The sequence below is a fragment of the Globicephala melas genome, chromosome 10 (genome assembly GCF_963455315.2).
Source record: "Globicephala melas chromosome 10, mGloMel1.2, whole genome shotgun sequence".
NCBI lineage: Eukaryota > Metazoa > Chordata > Mammalia > Artiodactyla > Delphinidae > Globicephala > Globicephala melas.
The window spans coordinates 65820736-65843178 of NC_083323.1; the positions used below are offsets into that span (position 1 = coordinate 65820736).

A 22443-nucleotide genomic window follows, 5' to 3' on the forward strand; every position below is an offset into this window, starting at 1 on the left:
AAAAAATCAAAATGTGACCCGTTGACTTATATCTTGACTACTGATATGTTTTATATACAGATGTTCCCTTATGCAGTGAGTAGAAACTTATACATCATTCTAGTGATTAGATTATTGTTTGGTAACATAATTCAGCAAAGTTTTATTGCCTGGATTTTCCCAACAGTTTTTCCTAAGATGTAAATTTTTTCTTTATTCCTGAACTAAACCAAACCTCTCTGTTATGTACTTCTTTGTGAACAGTAATGTAAGCATATCTGTGGAGCACTACTGTTAGTCCTTATCTTTATAATCTATAAAGCGTTGTCAAATACATTAATTAATTTAATTATTACAACTTGTGTGATAGGTGATTCAGAGCTGTCTATCTTCATCCTTAAAGTAGATCAGAGAGGTTGCTAGTTCTGACTCCTCCAGAACTTGAATTTGTGACTAATTATTCCAAATTCCTAGTTGTTTTCACTCTGTATTGATCCTTTGGTAAAACCTTTGGTAGAGCAAAGAATATTTTTATATTGTGAATGCTCATTACCTAAAGCATATGTAATAGGTTTTCATTTAATATTCTGTTTTTACCAGTTGGGTAAATTAATGTGTATTTCTGTATAGTCTAATTTTAAATGTCAGAATTTGTAAAGTGATTTATACAGATAGTTTATGGGATTTTCTGTTTTTATGCTAGAAAATGAAAGTCTTAACTATTAAATGTCAAAAGAAAAGAAAGGTTAAAAGTAATTCTACCCAACTGTTGTAATTTATTTTTAAGAATATGAAAGAGTTCCTTTTGAGTAGTTGGATAAAAAGTTTTCTTGCTGTTAATTTTATTACTGACAGCCATTTGCCCTGTAGGGATACATTCCTGAAAGCTGTCTTGAAAGAACTGGTTAAATGTGATAGTGTACATGTAGGCCGACTACAGGTGAGCACTTCTTTAGAGGTGCAGACTAGGTATCTTGGGACCATCAAGAAGAAAGGATAGGTCCTAGTGAATGGCTTTAAAATAAGCAGCAACCTCTAATGGTATGCATTCCTAAATCATCTTTATTTGATTTTGAACTGCAGTTTTATATAATGTGCTCTATTTATTAGTAAGAGAGATAAATGTTCTAGAGATTCCCATGAACAGACAAACCTACCTAAAACATAGGTACTGAGATTTAGTCTTTAAGCACTTACCTTTAACACTTGCTTCTCTCTCTCTAGGAGGGGCTATCGGTAGGCAGCCTTTGTGATTGAGGATAGAGCAGCAGCAGGAAGCAAGAAATATTAGAAATCAAGAATCCTGAATTCCCAAATAAGGAAGGTTTCCTGTTCTTACATTTAAATATGGGTTTATCTGAGCTGGGAATTTACAACGCTTCAGAATACTAGGGTATGTTTTACTGAAATCATTAGGAAGATTATTTTTTTCTATCGAAATTGCCTCCTTAACTGATATAACCTCAGTACAGAGCATTCACAGTAAAATGAATGCTCTGTTTTTTAATACACATTACATTGTAAAGTAGTGATCAAATTCTGTTAATTTTGTAGCTGTATCACAAAGTTGAATGATGATATTGGATTACTTTGACTATGAAACTAAATTAGATACTTGAAAAATTATTGAAATAAAAGTCATTGTCAATTTAAATAGGTGAATAATTGAAGGGTATTTTTGTTGTATATAAGAACTCAAAATGGTGAATAACCAAAGGGTATTTATTTTTGTTGTATACAAGGAAAATAAAATTTGGGATAATTTTCTTTAAAACTAAAAATATATTTTAAAGAAGAATTAAGTATGTTAGCTAAAATTTTTCAACATTAGTTTTAAATGTGAATTTTTTAAACCACACAACTTAAAAACTAAATTAGTTATTTTAGTGACACAAACTCTGGAAACTAAGATTAAAATATCTTTGAGATTTTCTGAATGGGTATCTGCTGGATTATAAGGATGAAGATTCCTTAGGAATGCTTTAAAATTAGGCCAATGCAAACCATTTTTTAAAACCTTTTTTTTTTTAACTTTCCTATTAAAGCTGTTTGATCATCATGTGATACATAATTTTATGCTTTAGTACCTACTGATGACAGTGTCTTTGAACTTTGGCTAATATGCTAATGTAAAGTAGCCTTATATTTTTCTTACATTATACATTAACAAAAAATGAAAGATCCATTTAGTTTTTAAAAATCTGTTTTGATTTCTTTTTCATTAAGTTCTTTAGTCACTATTAATTTATTGAGGTATGCTGTGAAGACTTAACTCAGGATAACTGAATTTCTTTTCTGTTTCCCGTTTGAAATGCTTTGCTAAACTGTTTTAAGGTCAGAAATGGATATCATCATTTCTCAGTAGCCATAGCAAAGATATTTTGTCTACTATAGGTAGCTTATTTTCTGACCTATGCTTTTTTTTAATCTGAGGAGGATAACCTGCTTTTAAGAAATTTTTCTGACGGTAAGCCTGAGCCAAAGAAAATCTGTTAACTTGTTTTCTAGTGTTAAGTAGATTATTTTTAGGAAATGTAAGTATATACAGATTACCATAATAGATAGCAGTAGTTTTCCGACTACTATTTTTTATTTCTGTTTTCTTTCTTTTTGTTTTTGAAATAGCAGTGGAACCCTTTCTCCACATGAAACCTTAGACAAATCCATGACAATTATAGTTAAGGAAAAAAGAACAAAACCAAAATCTTACTCAGAACCCTAATACCTGTAACAGATCAAAATGGAACGGCTCAGGTTAAAACTCTTGTCAGTTTGAACATGGGAAAGGGAAGAGTGCCATTTAGCTGATGTCAACAGAGGAAATTTAATAAAGAAGAAAATGGGATTGTGTAATTTCAGAGTTTTTGAAAGGTTCAATGCATCTGATATAGAATAAATTTCTTTAACACAGTGGCTTTCTTTGGATCTTCGTGTTACAACTTGAAATAGATATTAAAAAATGGAATAGTTTAATTTCCATATATGTCATGAACTTTGAAAATTCCAACAAGAAAAATCACTAAGAATTCAGTCTCTCACATGTATATGTACATCATATTGTGAGTTATCTTTTTGTTAGTGAGCCAAGCTTTTCTATTGTTAGTGCTGTAAAGCTAGTTAATATTTAGAAGACTTTACACAGTACTTAGTGTATGCCATTAATTACTGTGAAAACCTCAGATTATTATTATCCCCATTTTCACAAATGAGACAAAGGAAGGCTATGTAACTTGCTCAAGGTTATACACAGGACAAGATATAAAAATAGACAGTAAATCCAGAGCCCTTACACATGTCTTAATAGTTTTTTAAAAAACATTGAAGGAAACACATTTTATTATTGTTTTATCTTTTTTTTTCAAAGATTTTTTTTTTTAATGTGGACCATTTTTAAAGTCTTTATTGAATTTGTTACAGTATTGCTTCTGTTTTGGTTTTATGGCCACGAGGCATATGGGATCTTAGCTCCCTGACCAGGGATCAAACCCATATCCCCTGTATTGGAAGGCGAAGTCTTAACCACTGGACTGCCAGGGAAGTCCCTCTTTTATCTTTTTAATGAATTTTATCTAAATTTACCTTTAAAATAGAAATACAAGTATATTTTGAAACTTTAGTAAAAATAAATACTTGAAAGTTTCCACTTTAAAGTATTATTTTGAATTATAAATGTGTTAATATAACCTCTAGTCTAAGAAATTTCATGCAGTAAATGGTAATATAAACAACAGTCACATAGTTACGATGTTGAGTTCTTTGAACTAGAATTGCTATTTGTAATGCATTATTAAAAAGCTGTGGACAGCTTTGTTGCTACTTGTAGCAAAGCTTTTTAAGGTCAAATTTTCTGTAGGGAAAGTACTAGCATCCTAAATGCATAGTACTTGGAAGTAAGCTGAGCTGGGTTCTACCAGTCTGAATTGGTTTAATATAGTCAGGAAAGTCAAATTTCCTAATTCAGATATGGTGTAGAGCATTTTATCAAGCCCTACCTACTTAAGAAAAGAAAAATCACTTTTTAGCAGAGTAGTAAAAAGTAACTCTGTTCATATTTTGGCTGCTTCCAAAGTGACTCACGAGCTTTGTGAAAATGTATTATATGATCGAGGGCCACACACAGTCTGTTGTACTTGTGCTTTGTGTAAGCATATCTTGATATGTGCCAAAGTCCAGAAAAGCAAATATCACATTTTTCCACTAGGGAATATAGGATAATTTATCAAAACTTCATTATTATATTATCTATTAGACTATTGCTATTAAATTGCTAGAATCCTGTTTTACTTTTATAACCATAGGTATTAAAATATCACCTTTCAGTATTTTCTTCTTAGGCTACAGAATCTTCCCTTTTACCCTAGTAGACAACATACTTTATCTTAAATTATTTAAATAATATAAGCCTATTCCTATACAAACATTTAATAGTATTATCAGAGAAACTCAATTATAGTTGAAGCATGTTAATTTTGAAAGTATAGGAAATATATTTATGTCAAGATAAAGATGATTTAGAATTACAGAGTGAACAAAGGACAATTTTTCTTAATTTATAAAGAAAGCCTACAATTCAGTTTGAAAAAGACCAGCAACCTAATAAAAAAAGTTAGGCAAAAGGCATGAATAGACAGTTTAAAGAAAAGGAACTTTGAAGAGCCCTTAAACGTGGAAATATTTTCAACCTTACTCATATAAAAGGAAATGTAAATTAAAACTATATGACATACCATGCTGTTAAGAATGGGACAGCTCTGAAATAGTAATATGAGCCAATTTAAAATATGTAATTAAGAGAAAAACAAGATTCAGTTCAGCATCTGAATTATATTTTATATTTAAAAGATACACGTTATGCATAAACATTGGGTATCTCCAAAAGGATACATAAGAAACTACTTCCAGAGAGGGCATCTACATGGCTGAGGGAGCAGCAGAGGAATCCTTGCTTTTCTTCATATCTACAATTTTTTTTTTTGCTGGTACAACTGCCTATTGAAAATTATTTTGGGGGAAAATATTGTCATCGAATATTAAAATCTATAAGGGACCTGTCCAAGCCATTCCTTTTACAGCTTATTTAGAGTTACTCAAGTGCTTTGGATCAGAGAGGTAGTGATTTCAGCCCAGCTTTCCTTTCATTACAGCTGTAGTACTCAACTGTGCAGCAAGTCTTAATAGGTATTATCTTGATAACAAAGATCTTATCTCTCTGATCATCGTTGTATTCCACTTATTTAGCATACAATAGGTGCTCAGTAAATGTTTGAATGAATTTTAAAAATTATGGTATTTATTACTTTGTGGAGTAATACAGGTGGAAAGCATTTCATCTTTATCTTTGAAAGAAGAAAAAATTATTTTTCTATGGTTCCTCTTCTGGTGAAAAACTTACTGTGAATGCGTTTGTTATAGTTTAATTTTGATCTGTTTTAAAGAGACATTCGTAAAGTTATAATTTGTTCATCATTTTTCAGACACTGGCTTCATGTCCTATTGACCGGAAACCTTTTCAGGCGGTGTTTAAATTCAGTGCATTGGAAGGTTGTGTTAAGGTAAGGTTTAGATTTTATTTTGTAAAACAAACTCTTTAAACTTAATTGAGATGATTTTGCTTTAAATTTCCAGTTTGAGTATATTTGTGAATTCAACTTTAATGTGTTTAATTTCCATTGAAAAAATGTTTGAATGGAATATTAGATTCAAACACAAACCCCCACAAAAACTTAAGTCCAGAGTACCTGAAAATTATGTTTTCATGAAAAACATAATGTTGAGAAGATTAAACAAAATTAAATATAAAAGGGTGTCTTTGTTCTTAAATTCTGGTGCTTGAAGGAAACTGAATTTAATTCGAGAAGAATAAGGGGGTTTGTGAAGATCTTGAGAGGGACTTCTCATGGTTTCAGTGTTGTCATGGGCAAATGACTTCTTTTGTTACGTACGGTTTTATTGTAATGCTTAATCCTAGTCACATTCTTGAGATTCACATACCATGCTGATGTTACTTATGATTAAGAACCATGATTATGATTTGTATTCACATTTATTTTTGGCTTACAAATAAAAGAAGAAGAAAGAGATAGGAACATATTCCTGAGTTAATGAATAAAAAGTGAAAAGAGAGTAAGTAGTAATTTACGTAAAGTGAAATGTGTAAGAAAGATTTCTTGAGGTTCTCATTAGTAAGTCAAGAATGGTATACAGTTAAAAATGAGAATACTCAATATATACATATATGATGCCATTGATGGGAAAAACAAACTTCCCAAGTAGCACCAACACTTTGGTTGCTATCTTTGTGAATAGAAAGGGGCATGTAAGCAACATAAAACTATTTAAGCATTAGATGTTCTCAGTGTAGGTGTTTATAATTTGTTTTGATATATTTTTTCCAGATAAGTCTCAGTGACATAAGGTACAAATGAGATTGCAATTCAAATAAAATGACATGTGAAAGATATTGCATGTTGTAATTGTGTTAACTCTGGACATCTATACAAATTAGTATATATCTTGGAGAAAAGATAAAACATTATATATGTGTGTGATAGTATAATCAAAATTAAAGCAACACTTCTCTGAAAGACATGTTCTGTTTTTCCAGACTATATATATTATGTTGCTGAAGCTTCTTTAGCATGAACTAGCTTCCAAAGATATTCTTCTGTAAAATTTTGTTCTGTTGCTTCATGTGAATTTTGTTCTGTTGCTTGGAATAAAAATTTATGTTTTATTTAATAGGGTTTGAGTGTTACTTAAGTTAAAAGTTTGGGGGAGTGTTAATCTAATTTTGTCAAACTTAAAAGGTATTTCTTATCGTGTGTGATATTATCCATACATTCTTTCTTTTTGTTTGAATTTTATTTTATTTTTTTATACAGCAGCTTCATGTTAGTCATCCATTTTATACACGTCAGTGTATACCTGTCAATCCCAATCTCCCAATTCATCACACCACACCACACCCCACCTCCCACCCCCTGCCCACCCCCTTGGTGTCCTTACGTTTGTTCTCTGCATCTGTGTCTCAATTTCTGTACTGCAAATGGGTACATCTGTACCATTTTTCTAGGTTTCACATGTATGCGTTAATACACGATATTTTTTTTTCTCTTTCTGACGTACTTCACTCTGTATGAGTCTCTAGATGCATCCATGACTCTACAAATGACCCAGTTTGTTCCTTTTTATGGCTGAGTAATATTCCATTGTATATATGTACCACATCTTCTTTATCCATTCGTCTGTCAGTGGGCATTTAGGTTGCTTCCATGACCTGCCTATTGTAAATAGTGCTGCAGTGAACATTGGAGTGCATGTGTCTTTTTGAATTATGGTTTTCTCTGGGTATATGCCCAGTAGTGGGATTGCTGGGTCATACGGTAATTCTGTGTGTGGTATTATCCATATATTCTTAATATCTTCCTTTGCCCTTTTACTTCTTTTGAATCTTTATTATCCTTTTCCCTTTACAATTAAACTCGAATGGGTCATATATAATTGCTTATATTTTCAACCACTTGTTGGACATCTCCATCTAGAATACCAAAGGAATCTAAATATTAACAAACCCCAAACTCGTCTCATTCCCTGCCCCATCCCCTAACCCCAGTTGTATGGTACCATAATCCCAGTCACCCAGATCAAAAACATCTGGGAGTTTTCCATTTTTTCTCTTTGTCTTATTTTTGCCTGTTCCTTCTGCACAATGTCTTAAATTTGTTCCCACTTCATTACCTCTTTGTAGGCCCTCATGCTGTCATCTAGACCTGTTCTACCAATAGAAATATACTACAAACCACTCTATAATATAAAATTTTTAGTAGCCGCATTAAAAGACCAAAAGGAAACAGTTAAATTGAATTTTTATATTTTATTTAATCCAACATATCTAGTGTATTATCTCAACATGTAATATTTTAGAAGAATTATTACTGAAGGATTTTATTTTTTGTTGTTGTTTTCATTGAAATCCGGTGTATATTTTACACTTACAAGTACATCTCAATTTAAACCAGCCACATTTCACATGCTTAATAGTATGTGGCTAGTGACTGTTGTCTCATACAGTATAGATCTACACTGTTATAAGAACTTTTTTCCAGTTTCCTGACTTTTATAGTTTCCCTTAACTGGTTCATTCTCCATATCACTGCCAAAGAAAACAAATTTGATCATCTCATTCACATGCTTTTAAAACACTATTTTCTGATTCCTATAGAATTATTTTCTTATTCAGGACCCTTTACAGTCTGGTCCTAATACATTGTATCAGCTTCATATCCTGCTAATTTTTTCTTCCCCATCTGCATTGGCTTCTTACTGTTTCTTATAACTGTGTTCCCTCCATTTAGAATATTTTTTCCTTATACAGATTCCTACTCATTCTTGAAGACCGACTCATAAATCATCTACTCATTAAAGTCTTCTCTGATATCCTCAAAGTCAGTTCTACGTGTATACAAAGATCTGTGTTTATATTTGTTATGAGCACTTAATCTATTTACATGCCCCTCTCTTACTGTTATGTTTCCCCAGAGCTTAGCACACATACTAAGTTTATAGTTTAGCATGCTTGAATTAATAAGCATATGTATTTGGGCTGCACGTTCATTCAGACAATTTTGTTTCTTTAATTTTTTGTCCTTTCAAGGGAAATGTGTAGGTTATCATTTGTGATGCCAGATTATCAGTCTAAATAGGTGATTTTGCTTTTTCTCACAGGTTCACATAAAAAGACAGTTGAGAGAAACAAATGACAAGAAAATTGAAAGCTCTTTTAAGAAACAGCTGTCCTGTCAGGAAAATTCTAAAAGCTGTATGAGGTTAGTGCTGAACTTCAGAAGTGGAATCCAACTGTGTAGAATCAGAAGATAGCTAGTAAAAAGAAAAAAAGTACTTAAAAAAATGAGGTTTTTTGTATTTAATTTGAGGTGAGGTTTAAATGTATTTAATTACTTCTTTTAAAGCACACCCTTGATAAGTTAAGGAAGGACCAGCTGAAATCTGAGAATATAATTTATTTGACCTCTATCTTTGATGAATTACTTTTTTTCCTAATTTGTTTTAGATCGATACTTTTTGTACAATAAAAGTTACAACAGTGTAAAATTTCTGTAAAATTTTCTGAATGCTTACGCATTTTTGTACATATCAGAAACAAATATGGATAAGCATTGGTGCACAGCCCACATTTTGAGTAACTGCTCTAGTATTTATGGACAGAAAGTAGAAAGTAACTAAAGATATAGTACAACATTCTTCATGAGACAGTTGTAATTGAAACTACTTATTATCTTTCTCATTTTGTTTCTCTGTGTTATAGCAGACACTTGCTACTGCTATAACAAATGTTTATTGTTTAAAAAAAATTTTAAACACGTTTGGATTTGTTTCATTAACTGCTATTGTTAAAACGTAATTGCCTAGAAACAGTACGCAGGTTTAACAGATATTAACATATTTTTGAATTAAATTGAATTAATAGTGTACTGGAGATTCATTTATTATTAATACTTAAAATAACTTGTTACAGTACATTTAAAATTGAAGCCCTTTTTGATCTGAAGTATATTTAGAGCTGTCCAAAAGTTGTCAAAGTCATAATTAAATCTATGATTCATTAGTACATTTCATCAGAATACTAATATCTTAAGAGAGTAAATATATTAGTTACCAAAACAGTTAACAATATTCCTTGAGATTTATTGAATCATGCAACTAATTTAGAACCCTGTAGCTCTTTAGAAGTTATAGACTTTTGGGAAGTTACAGACTTCTTTGGTAATCCTAAGAAAACTATAGACAACTACTATCCGAAAACATACTTAGAGATAAAAGTTTTTAGATTTTAAGGGATTCCTGGAACACTCTGTTCAAGAGCCCACCCATAAAGCCAGTTAATAACTGCAGTAGAGCAAATTTTATTTACAGTTTCTTTTAATTATATCTGAGTCAGCTTTGAGTCTTCCATTTATGGTTATATAGTAAATAGCACATTTTTCCCAAGCATAGTGAAGAAATACCTTTTGCTAGCTTCATTATTGATTCATCTCCTATTCTTGGCTGTGACAATGTCATAGGTAGGCATTTTTTCAGAATTACCCAGTTCTCTTGGCTCGTGCTGAGAGTGCAGTGCTCATCATTGTATGACCTGTGATAGGGTCATACAGTGGGTCTAACAGAGCTGAGGTAGTCCACATGCTTAACTGTTTTTTCTCAAGGACTGTGGTAGAGGGATGGTATAGGGATGTAATGCAAAATACTAATGCAAAATAATAATTTGCTTTTGCTCAGCAAGTCATACCCATTTTTACCGTACATTATTTTGGGAGTCTTTTGGATGTTTTTAGAATTCCTCTCATTCAATCTTACGTTTATGAGGCATATGCCTCATTTCCTGCACTTAGAAGATATCCCATTCAGTGTTGCCTCTCCCTTCTAAAGCTGTAAAACTCCTCTTTCTGATAGTTTCTCCCAGTTCCAGGGAAAGGGGTTGCAAGAGTGTTTTGTTTCTTGTTAGTGAATCTCCATTGCAGTCATTGGAGTGGCAGCTAAGTGGGGAGTCCAACTAATCATGCTTTCTTTGCTAAAATTTAAAACTCAGTGCATAATACTTTCAATTTGGTGGGCAGTGGATTGAAAATAAATGAGCAAAGTAACAGTTTTCTCTTATTTCATCTCTTTATTGGTGTTTACAGAAAAAAAGTCAAAAGAGAAGATCAATTAAGTGCAAAACTTTATGACTTGAAGATGATATACAGTAAGTGACTTTCTTACTTGTGTGTTCTACCTTTTTTTGTTTCTTACTTTAATGCTTGTGCCAAAGTTCTTGTAAGTAATATTTTGGCTTGGAAAATAGTCATGCACAGAACTCTGCTGAGCTCTGTACACTGTATTCAGTCCTACATAAACTGCTTTCATGGAGTCATTTATACTGTTTCCTGCCTTTTTTATTTTCATGCTCAGCTGTAAGGAGGGAAGGGGAGAGTGAATGAGTGTGTGTGTGTGTGTGTGTGTGTGTGTCTGTGTGGTTGGTGTGTGTGTGTGTGTGTGTGTGTGCGTGCACGCGCACATGTATGTTGGGAAGAAAAAGGAGAAAAGGATGTTTTCCAACTCCTTGGTTAGCAACCTACATTGTGGTCCTACTCCACTCATTAGTGCAGAAGTCCTTATGGGAACTGAGATGAAATACCTTGTGGGACAATAACTGTAAGCAGTAACAAGAGAAGCCTGTGACAGTGAGAAGGTAATTCATAGTTCCCAGAGGAAGTTGTGGTTTGGCTTTGAGCCACACTTTTAATTTGAAACTTTATTTGGAAATAAAGCATTTCTTACATATTTATCTAAATGAGCAGTTAGATATGCCTGTCTCTTGTTGTCTAGTGTATGGTTCTTTAATACAGGAAAGCTTTGCAGCAGGGCCTGAGAAAAATGGCACTATAGTGCTTTGTGACTCCTCTTTGGAGCTCAAGCGGTTTATTCTTGTTACAAAGAACAACTTACTATAGGCTAATTGTAAGCAGGGAGAAGTGAGCATTTATTTTCCAGGCCAGGTTATAATTAATTTCTATTTATAGATAGAAAGAATTAATGAATTCATCTTAAAACTAAATGATAATCAACTTCATTTTTTATACATTTGAATACCAAGTTTGGTTGTTGTTGTTATTGGCTTTTTTATTGGAATTAACATGATCTCAGGATTATAGATAACCCCAGATTTACAGATTAATGAATGTCTGTCTTTGATAATTTACTCTTAAAGTGGAATTTCACTAAAAGGACTTTATGGTTAGATAAGCATTTTTCTTTTGTTAAAGAACTTTAGGTATCAAAACTTCTTTGTTTTTCTGTGTCATTGCTGTAGCATAGCATCCTTTTTAATGAATAGCCTTTGTTTGGTAATTCTAGGATCTGATGTAAAATTTACTGCTAAGGAAGAGTAAATGATGTTATAGATTTTCTCTAGATAATCTGGCCCATTCTCCCTATGATAATCTTAGTTTTAAGACTACTGTAATTTTCTTTAAGTATGTATCTCCTGCCTGGACTTATTTTTAGAGAGGAAAACATAGGCAAATCTTAAATCTATAGTGCTTCAGTATGGTGAAGGCCATTTATAAGACTCTTTGATTCATTTGGATTTGAGAATTTGTTTTACTATTCAGAATATGAAATACTAAACAAGTTTTCAGGGGACATGGTAAGCCAGTTGAATAGCTAATTTTTTTCCTTCCAATTTATGTATATAAATGTATATATACATGTATAAATTATGTATATAAATTATGTGCATAACTTATGTATATTACATATATAAATTATGTATGACATATACAACACTAAGTTTAAAGTGTACAGCATAATGATTTGACTTACATACATCATAAAATGATGACCATGGTAAGTTTAGTGAACATTCATCATCTCATATAGATAGAACATTAAAGAAATAGAAAAAAAAATTTTTATCCTTGTGATGAAAACTCTTAGGATTTTCTCTCTTAATGACTTTCATGTATAACATACAGCAGTGTTAATTATATTTATCATGTTGTACATTACATCCCTAGTACTTATTTATCTTATAACTTGAAGTTTGTACCTTTTTACTTCCTTTATCCAGTTCCTCCTTCCCCCACCACCTGCCTCTGGTAACCACAAATCTGATCTTTTTTTCTATGATTTTGTTTGTATAAGTGATACCATACAGTATTTGTCTTTCTCTGTCTGACTTATTTCACTTAGCATAATTCCCTGTAGGTCCTTGCATGTTGTTGTAAATGGCAGGGCTTTATTCTTTTTCATGGCTGAGTAATATTCCATTGTGTGGAATATGTGTGTGTGTGTGTGTGTGTATCTCACATCTTCTTTATCCATTCATCTATTGATGGACACTTAGGTTGCTTCCATATCTTAGTTATTTTTATTTTTTTTATTATTATTTTTTTTGTGGTACGTGGGCCTCTCACCATTGTGGCCTCTCCCGCTGCGGAGCAGGCTCAGTAGCCATAGCTCACGGGCCCAGCCGCTCCGCGGCATGTGGGATCTTCCCAGACCAGGGCATGAACCCTGGTCCCCCGCATCGGCAGGTGGACTCTCAACCACTGCGCCACCAGGGAAGCCCTCTTGGTTATTTTAAATAATGCTACAGTAAACATGGAGGTGCATATATCTTTTTGAATGACTGTTTTTGTTTTCTTCGGATAAATACCGAGGGATGGAATTGGTGGATCATATGATACCTCTAGCTTTAATCTTCTTTCTCAAGATTGTTTTGGCTATTCAGTGTCTTCTGTGTTTCCATACAAATTTTGGAATTATTTGTTCTGGTTCTGTGAAAAATGCCATTGGTATTTTGATAGAGATTGCATTGAATCTGTAGATTGCCTTGGGTAGTGTGGTCATTTTAACAATATTAATTCTTCCAGTCCATGAACATGATATATTTTTCCATCTGTTGGTGTTGTCTTCAGTTTCTTTCATCAGCGTCTTATAGGTTTCCAAGTACAGATCTTTTACCTCCTTAGTTAGATTTATTCCTAGGTATTTTATTCTTTTTGATGGAATTTTGAATGGGATTGTTTTCTTAATTTGTCTTTCTGATAGTTTGTTGTTAGGGTAGAGAAGTGCAACAGATTTCTGCATGTTAATTTTATATCCTGCAACTTTACCAAATTCATTGATGAGTTCCAGTAGATTTTTGGTGGCACCTTTAGGATTTTCTGTGTATAATATGTCATCTGCAAACAGTGACAGTTTTCCTTCTTTCTTTCCAATTTGGATGCTGTTTGTTTCTTTTTCTTGTCTGATTGCTGTGGCTAGGACTTCCAAAATTATGTTGAATAATAGTAGCGAGAGTGGGCATCTTTGTCTTGTCCCTGATCTTAGAGGAAAATGCTTTCAGCATTTCACCGTTGAGTGTGATGTTCGCTGTGGGTTTGTCATATATGGCCTTTATTATGTTGAGGTGTGGTCCCTCTGTACCCACTTCATTGAGTTTTTATCATAAAGGGTGTTGAATTTTTTTTAAAAGCTTTTCTGCAGCTGTTGAGATTATTATATGGTTTTTACTCTTCAGTTTGTTAATGAGTATCACATTGATTGCTTTGTGGATGTGGAACCATTCTTTCATCCCTGAGATAAATCCCACTTGATCATGGCATATATGATCGTTTTACTGTACTGTTGAATTTGGTTTGCCATTATTTTGTTGAGTATTTTTGGGTGTATGTTCACCAGTGATATTGGCCTTTAATTTTATTTTTTTGTGATATCTTTGTCTGGTTTGGTATTAGGGTTGCTGGCCTTGGAAACGTTACTTCCTCTGCAGTTTTTTGGAATAGTTTGAGAGGGGTAGATATTAACTCAGTGTTTGGTAGAATTCACCTGAGAAGCCGTCTGGTCCTGGACTTTTGTTTGTTGGGAGTTTTAAAATTTTGAATAGGTAATTTTTAATTATAGTTCTTAAAAAACGTATTTCCTGCCAGAAGGTTAACATTATCCAAGGCCTGTAACTTAATGCCATGTCTACTTATGTTAAGATGCCTGAAGTCATTTGTTTGGTTTAGGATAGGCAGAATATTCTTTATACTTTATGAGTGGGTAGAACAAGAGTACTAATACCTATCATGTAATTATTAGCAGATGTCTTAACTGAACAAGTCTGGATTGAGTTGAAGGGTATTGGGTACTTACTGATTACCCATTTAGATTTTTTTCTGTGATGTTGCTTTTTACTTGTGGTGTTTAATACATCTTACTTAGACAGTTTTTCTTCTAGCATTGAGATAGATTATGTACCTGATGAAATAGCTTACATTTAGTTATCATGTTTAATGAAGATTATTCAGGTGTAAATTCTAAATCCATACTCACCACATACTCAGTATGAGAAGTTCGTACTAGGAGAGCAAAAGGGAATTGAGATGAACTCATTCATTCAACAGACTCTGAAGCAGCTCTGGACTCTTAGGGTTGTAGTAATGCACAAAAGAGACAAAGTGCTTGCTAACAGAGTATCTTTTGTGGACAATAGAGAGATAAATGTATAATATGACAGGTGTTATACGTGCTTCAAAGAAGAATAAAGTAGGGTAAAGGGACAAAGGATGATGACATTCTGGAGGTTATTATATAAGGCATCAGGGAAAGCCTCTTGGATTAGATTATATTTGAACAGCAATCTAGAATAAGTAAGGGTTCAAGCCATAAATGTATCTAGAGTGTTGCAGGAGAGGGAAGAGCAAGTGCAAAAGCCTTGAGACAGGAGCAATCATGGTATGTTCAGAGAATAGCATGGAGATCAGTATGACTAGAACAATTGAATTATGTAGATGGAGGAGGAAGAGTTAAGCCATTGGCTGGGAGGTCATTTAACGCCTCCTAAATGGCAAGCACTTTCAGGGATAGTATGGACTGACATATTATTAAAGGATCTCTGGCTGTGAAGGAGAGAATAGTTCATAGGAGGGCAAGGTCCTCATAGGAGGCCTGAGAGACTAGTTTGGTGGCTGTATTCCCGGCCACAGATTATGGTGGGTTGGGCCAGGAAGATATTAGTGGAAGTGGTGAGAAGTGGCTCAATTCTGTAAATGTTGTATTTCAGAGGTGAAATTAAAAGGATTTGCTGATGGATTGATGTGAGGTAAAGAATTCAAGGGTGAGACTAAAGTCCTGGCCTGAACAACTGTTAAAATGGAGTTGCCAGTTACTGAGATGGGGAAGGCCAATAGAATGTTTGGGATGGTATAATAAAGATTTCTCTTTTGGACATGTAAGATGCTTACTCTACAACCAAGTAGAGATGCTCTGAAAAAATATGGATGTTTGCATGTCATATGCAAAAGATTTTTTCATCTTTAGATAGTTTTAATGGTAATTGGTTCATGTTGATATGTGAATTAGTGTTTGGCGCTTAAGTCATATTGATGGTTTCTTGCAGTTATCATTTCTTTCCCCACTCTTGAGTTTGGGCAAAAATGTTAATAAAGACCATGATCAGAAATAAGACTGGAAAGGAAGGTTGAGGCTGTCATAGAGAGTTGAGCAATAAAGCTAAAATTTCTGCATATTATCTTACAAGGAGTAATGTTATGCAAAAAGATACCATTGAAGGTTTTTTTCCACTGGATTACAATGTGGTGAAACCGTTTTAGGAAAACTTGGTAAAAGTTACTCCAAAAAGATAGAAAGCTAAATATCTGTTTGAAAAATTCTAGAGCTGTCTCTTTTTTCTCAGGTTGTGTTTCTTTTTTGTCTTTATGACTCATTTAGTATACGCCTTACTTGATCAATTCTGAGAACCCTTCTTTTCCCCCATTGTAACATCTCTGAAGTAGGATTCTATCTTATCATTTGTCTCGTATGATCACTGTTGACCAAGCAGCTGCATAGTTGTCACTGCCTGTGATTGTATGAACATACAAAGTGCTGTCATTAAATCTGGAGAATAGATAGCAGAAACTTGGGAGAAGATCCATAGATAATCCTGGAATTTTCTTAACCCCTAGACCTCTAACTGAGAGAGAATTGGGAGAAATTCATCAGACACATGCGCAGCATTCCCGAGAAAGTCATAAGTTGGCTAATTCTATTAAGTACATACTTAACTGCAAAGGCCAGTATAAGAGGCCAGCACCAATAATTTAGTTCTTGTATGGATTTCCTGAAGAATCACCACTGTTCTTTATTTTTCTTCCAGCTTTATTGAGATAATAATTGATATATACAGCACTGTGTAAGTTTAAGGTATACAGCATAATGTTTTGAGTTACATACATCATGAAATGATTATCACAGTAAGTTTAGTGAACATCATCTCATATAGATACATTAAAGAAATAGAAAAAAGTGTTTCCTTGTAATGAGAACTCTCAGGATTTACTCTCTAACAACTTTGACGTATAACATACAATGGTGTTAATTATATTTATCATGTTGTATGTTACATCCCTAGTACTTATTTATCCTGTAACTGGAAGTCTGCACCTTTTGACTACCTTCATCAATTCCCCCTCCTCTCAACCTTCATCTCTGGTAACCACAAGTCTGAGCTCTTTTTCTATGAGTTTGTTTGATTGTTTGTTTTTGAAGTATAATTGACCTACAACACTGTGTTAGTTCCTGGTACACACATAATGATTTGATATTTCTGTACATTTCAAAATGATCACCATGATAAATCCATTTACCATCTGTCACCATACAAAGATATTACATAATTTATTGACTGTATTCTCCACAAATCACCACTGTTCTTGATAGCATAGAGGATGATATCATGTGAAAAATGGTCATCAACAAACTTGGGTTGAAAAGTAATTCGAAAAAGTTGGATTTTGCATGTAAAGAAGTTTTATGAATGCCTTAACCAATTTATTATGCCTGTATATTCACTTTTATTAGTCAATTAAAAACTGTACCTAGGCCTATATTAGTTTCCTAGGGCTGCTGTAAAAAATTCATTACAAACCTGGTGGCCAAAACAGCTTGGTGGCCAAAACAGCTCTTTCAGTAATTCTGAAATAAAATTTCTAAGTGATGAGGAATCACTGTGACCCAACTCTGATGCAGAGATTGTGTTCTCCAAATAACATTTCCTAATAAAAGAACCAGGCCTCCTTGAAATAAATGACTGTTTACAGGTTTGAGATAGTAAATAAATAAGATGTGCCTAGAATATTTTTTTCTTAACAGAAGGCAAGGAAACTTTCAAAGCAGTGCTAGGATTGTAACAAGTCTCAAGAATCAACTAGATTGGGCTCCCTTTAGGCAAAAATGGAACAATCTGAGCATGAAGAGGATAATAACTTCAGTAACTGTCAAGGACAGTTATTGAAACCTGTCAGATATGTTTAAGTTCATGAGTTCATCATGCTACCTTGTAAGTAAACAAACACAAATTGGTCTATTTTAGAGGATGCTAGGAAGTTAACTCATTTTTAAAACCAATATATGAAAGGAAAGATACAAGCATCTACCTTGCCTTTTGTATATAAACTATACATCAAGGTAATTGAACAGGTAGTAAAGGAAAGTTTATTTATTTTATTTATTTATTTATTTTGCGGTACGAGGGCCTCTCATTTCTGATTAAGAAATCTAACTACTAATTTATAAGACATACAAGAGACAGAGATGCGTGTTAAGTGACAAGGAGATGCAATCAACAAAATGTAGACCATAGACAAATGACCTGATTTCTTCTGTCAAAAAGTTCCAAGGAGTTTAAAAGTGGGAGAGGGAACCTGTAGATTAAAAGAGACAAAAGAAAGATTCAACTAGTCACAGTTGGATTATTTGGATCCTTATTGTGACATGTTGTAAAAAGAAAGTAAAATATATATATATAAAACTTTAAGGACAGTTGGTGAAAATTGAACTTCAGGTGTTTGGTATTAAGGAGTTATTGGAGGTTTTTTGTTTACTTGTAATAATGGTATTAATGTTATTTTTTCCCCCAAAGAACACTTATATTTTAGAGTTATTTACTGAAATAGTTGTGCATTAAAATGATATGATGTCTAGAATTTGTTTCAAAATGACTTGAGAAGGTAGTAGATAAATTAACAGTGGATGTGAATTAATAATTGTGGAGGCAGGGATATGGGTATAATGGAGTTTCATTATGCTATTTGCTCTATTTTGTGTTTGTTTGAAATTTTCTGTAATTAAAAAAAATGTACTATGAGAATTTAATTGGCCGTTTTCCCCGATAGTGGTGCATAAAATAATTCAAGTTCTTACAGTTAACTTCAATGAAATAAAGTATATTAGCTTGTTTTGTGGCTTTTTTTTCTAGTAAGATTTTAAGTTGTGAATAGTTGTGTTTTCTGTATGGCATTTTCCAGGGTATCATACAAAGTGGTAATGGTAATTAAGTACTTAGTATTTGATTGTCCTTGGCTGTAGCTACCTGATGATAAAAGGTAACTGATCTATGCCTGTAACAGACAGCAAACAAACTTCAGAAAGCTTCAGTAATAAAAAGATGCGTGAAAATAAAAGACAATTTTAGGAAAGTAGTTTTCTCTTGAAGGCAAAGAGACTGAAACAAAGATTAATATAAAAGTAAAATAACTAAATGTTAACAGTTAAATCTGCCCTGTAGGTGTCATTTTTTGTACTTTATGGAATGTTCAAAATTGTTCATAATTATAAATTTTAAAACAATTTTAAAAGGCTGAATATCTTGGCCAAGATCACACAGTTGGAGCAGACAGAATTTGATCCAGTCTTCTGACTCTATGTCTAATGCCTCTTACCACTGCAGAATAATGCTAAAGTATGATATTATTAATATTACTCATCTTAAGCCTCTCACTTTGTGGTTGTCCACAAGCTTTGTAACTCAAATTATCGTCTTTTTCTAATGGCTCGATATAAATAGCAGACTGCTCCCTACTTAGCAGACCAATTAACTTTGTAATTAACTTTATTTTGTGTTTCCTTTCAGAAATGTAATAGAGAACAGGTTTTGTTTTTGTTTTTTTTCAGGCTCAAGTTTATAAGTCATAACTATAGGAATAGAACCTTTAAGGGTTTTAACCTTTAATTTTCACATTGAGATTTCTTAGATATCATTTATTAACAAACTGCCTCATTAGAAGACCAAGAGAATCTGTAAAGTTACTTGTAATTGTCTCAAAGTTTAGAGGCAATAATGAACCTATCATGCAAAAGAGAAGCAACCTTGGACTCTTAAATGTAGGCATTTGATGACTGAGCAAGGAACTAAGATGAAAGTTAAGGTGAAGGTAGAGTTAGTGGGAAGTTGTGCAAATTAAGAACATTTTTATGTATTTACCTAGTTAGACTGAGCAGGAACCATGGTGCCCAAAGGATAATTTAAATTTATTTTTATGAAAGAACTTCTTGAGAAAATATTATCTGTCTTTTTATGATTGCTTGGCTAGATTTCAGAAGCAATGCGGTTTAGTGTCTTTAATTTTTTTCAAGTTTTTCGAAGTTTTTAATTGGGTGCCTGCCAAGTACTAGGCTCTAAGCTCAGAGCCTTTGTTATACTGGTTCGTATTGTAGAAAAAGATGTTGTCATGAAACATCTTTTGGGATATACTGAATTCAAAAGAATGAGATAAGCTTCCGGGTAAGCATAACAGATTGAGCACCTGTTTAATTCTCTTATCCCTCCTAGAACCCTATGGAAATGACCATAAAGGAATGAAAAGAAAATAAAAATTTAAAGCCAGAAAGATAAGAGAACTAGAGAGGAGGGACAGCAGATAAGAAATGTCCATAAAGTAGAAGCTTGAAAATGGTTGTTTGAGGTGAATGGTAAACTGTCTTAGCAGAAAGCTGAAGCCCAAACCTTTCATGGAGAGAGTGGGGTTAAGAATCAAATCAGTTCATGTACCATAGAACCTTAGTCTTGGGTCTGGGGGCCTCTATTATCTCTGAAAGCAGGTATATGCAGTTGTGCTGAAAAACAGAATTGGTTAAATTTTTTTAAAGGAGAAGTATATCCTGCAGATTACTGGCCAGTGTAGGGGAAGGAGTCTATGCAGGCAAAGACTGGAGGCTTACTCTCTAGAATGAGTGGTTGAACTAGATTAAACTGTAGCACACATGGGAGTAGAGGAAACAACAGTAAAGAAAAGGAAATTAAGTCAGATGTTGAGGCCTCTAGTTCTCTACCCATGATCATTTCCCAAAGCACTTGCAATCTTGCTTGTTCCCAAAGTGGGAGATAGAAGGTATCTTCCAGGATACTGTCTTGCCTAAAGGACTTGGAGATACTGCCATTTGGGTGTGTCTGAATGAAGCAGCCAGATCTGTGCTTGATCACCTTACAGTGAAAGCCATTGAAAGGCACTGACCACCCATCCACATCATCTTCAATCAGTATTTTAGTGTCCCGCAAACAATCAAGGATCACCAGAGATTTGAGGGAACCTCCAATATAATAGAGATCAATAAAGAGACAAAGGAAAGGAACCTGATAGAAACCCAGTGCTGGGAAACAGGGAACTACTTGAAAATTAATATCCTCAGAGATAAGATAAGGGATATTTCATCAGTGAGACAAGAAAAGACTAAAAAAAGAAAACTTTTGGAAATTTAGAATATTATAGTAGAAGTTTAAAATATTGAACGGAAGTGGAAGATGAGCTTAGAAACCTCAGAAAGTGGGACAGAAGTCAAAGAGGTGATAGGGTATTAGTTCATGAGGTTCCAGTACTGAGTACTAAAATTCCAGAAAGAAAAAATAAAAGGGAGAAATTTATCAAGAAAAATACAACAAAAGAAAATTTCCCAGAATAGTAGAGTATGAGTATCCAGATAATTAATCTAATACCTAGTAAATGAGGAAAGAACTATACTAAGTGCTTTATAAAATCCTAGAACTCTGCATATAACAATATTTGAAGAGCTTCTAGAGAGAGAAAATAGACCATGTGTAAAAGAATGTTGTCAGCAACAACAGATGGAGCAGTGGAGCACTGCCTTGAAAATTCTGGGGAAAACAATTACTAACCTAGAAAATTCTGTACACTACCAAACCATCAGTCAAGTGTTAGGGCAAAATAAAGACATTCTCAAATACATAAGAGCTCAAAAATTCATTCTCACACATCCTCTCTTATAATTATACTGGAGGATATGTATGTGTCACTTAATGAGAAAGTAAACAAAGGAACAATGTGAGATTCAGAAAATGAGTTCCTAAAAGAAACAGAGAAAGGAGAAAAATAATAAAATGAGTTTTGACCCAGGAAGAAAGGGGATCGTGACAATGATGGAGGATAGTCTCAGAATGACAGTTGAACAGCAGCGTTTAGAGAGTTGTCAGTTCAGATTGGAGCAAGACAAAAGAAGAGTATTTCCAAGAGAGTGGGGAGCAAACCTGATGGCTGAATTGATGTATTTGAGTGTATTAAGAGGAGATTTATACTTTTGTTGTAGAGTTAGCTAAGTTAATGATAGATAATATAATTAAAGAAAAAAGAAAACAAAGCAGTCAGTATCCCTAGGAGAAGCAAGAAGTTGTGCAAGAAAAGTAATCGTAATTCAGTACATGGTTCAGCCGAGAATGTCTGTATAGTTATAATTATGTAATATTGCTTATGTCCAATGTTGATATATCAAAAGAACATTAGGGTAGAGGAGCAGAAGTCTTTATCTTCTATAGAAAAAAAAATTGGAAAATATCTGAAACCAAAAAAATCAAGGTAGAGTAAGCATGTTATTTAGAAATTAAGAGGTGAAATATGAGAGGAGACAGCTAAAGGATTTGATGAGTGCTTTGGTGGAGCTGAAATCAGGAGTGGGGATTGCTGTAGTTTTTTTTTTTTTTTAATAAGTCTAGAAATGCTGTTTGACTTCTTGAAGTATGTACATGCATTACTTTGATAAAAATTAAATGAAAAGATGTATCACTGCTGTCCAAAGGATAGATTAGTAGAATGAACTTGTGAAATGGTCTCTAGGAAACCACAGTTT

At 33.4% G+C, this 22443-nt stretch overlaps 1 protein-coding gene across 5 annotated transcripts in view; it reads left to right on the forward strand.

Moving 5' to 3' along the window:
- SCAF11 (SR-related CTD associated factor 11) overlaps positions 1-22443 on the forward strand; it is a 73513-nt gene that overhangs the window by 36199 nt on the left and 14871 nt on the right. For 4 of the 5 annotated variants that reach the window (XM_030835316.3, XM_030835312.3, XM_030835317.3 and 1 more), the window contains 3 exons: positions 5454-5531; positions 8704-8804; positions 10680-10741. In XM_030835316.3, the coding sequence (XP_030691176.2) occupies positions 5454-5531; positions 8704-8804; positions 10680-10741 (241 nt within the window). Of the gene's footprint in view, positions 1-1203; positions 1373-5453; positions 5532-8703; positions 8805-10679; positions 10742-22443 lie in introns of all 5 variants that reach the window. The other variant, XM_030835320.3, reaches the window with a different exon arrangement.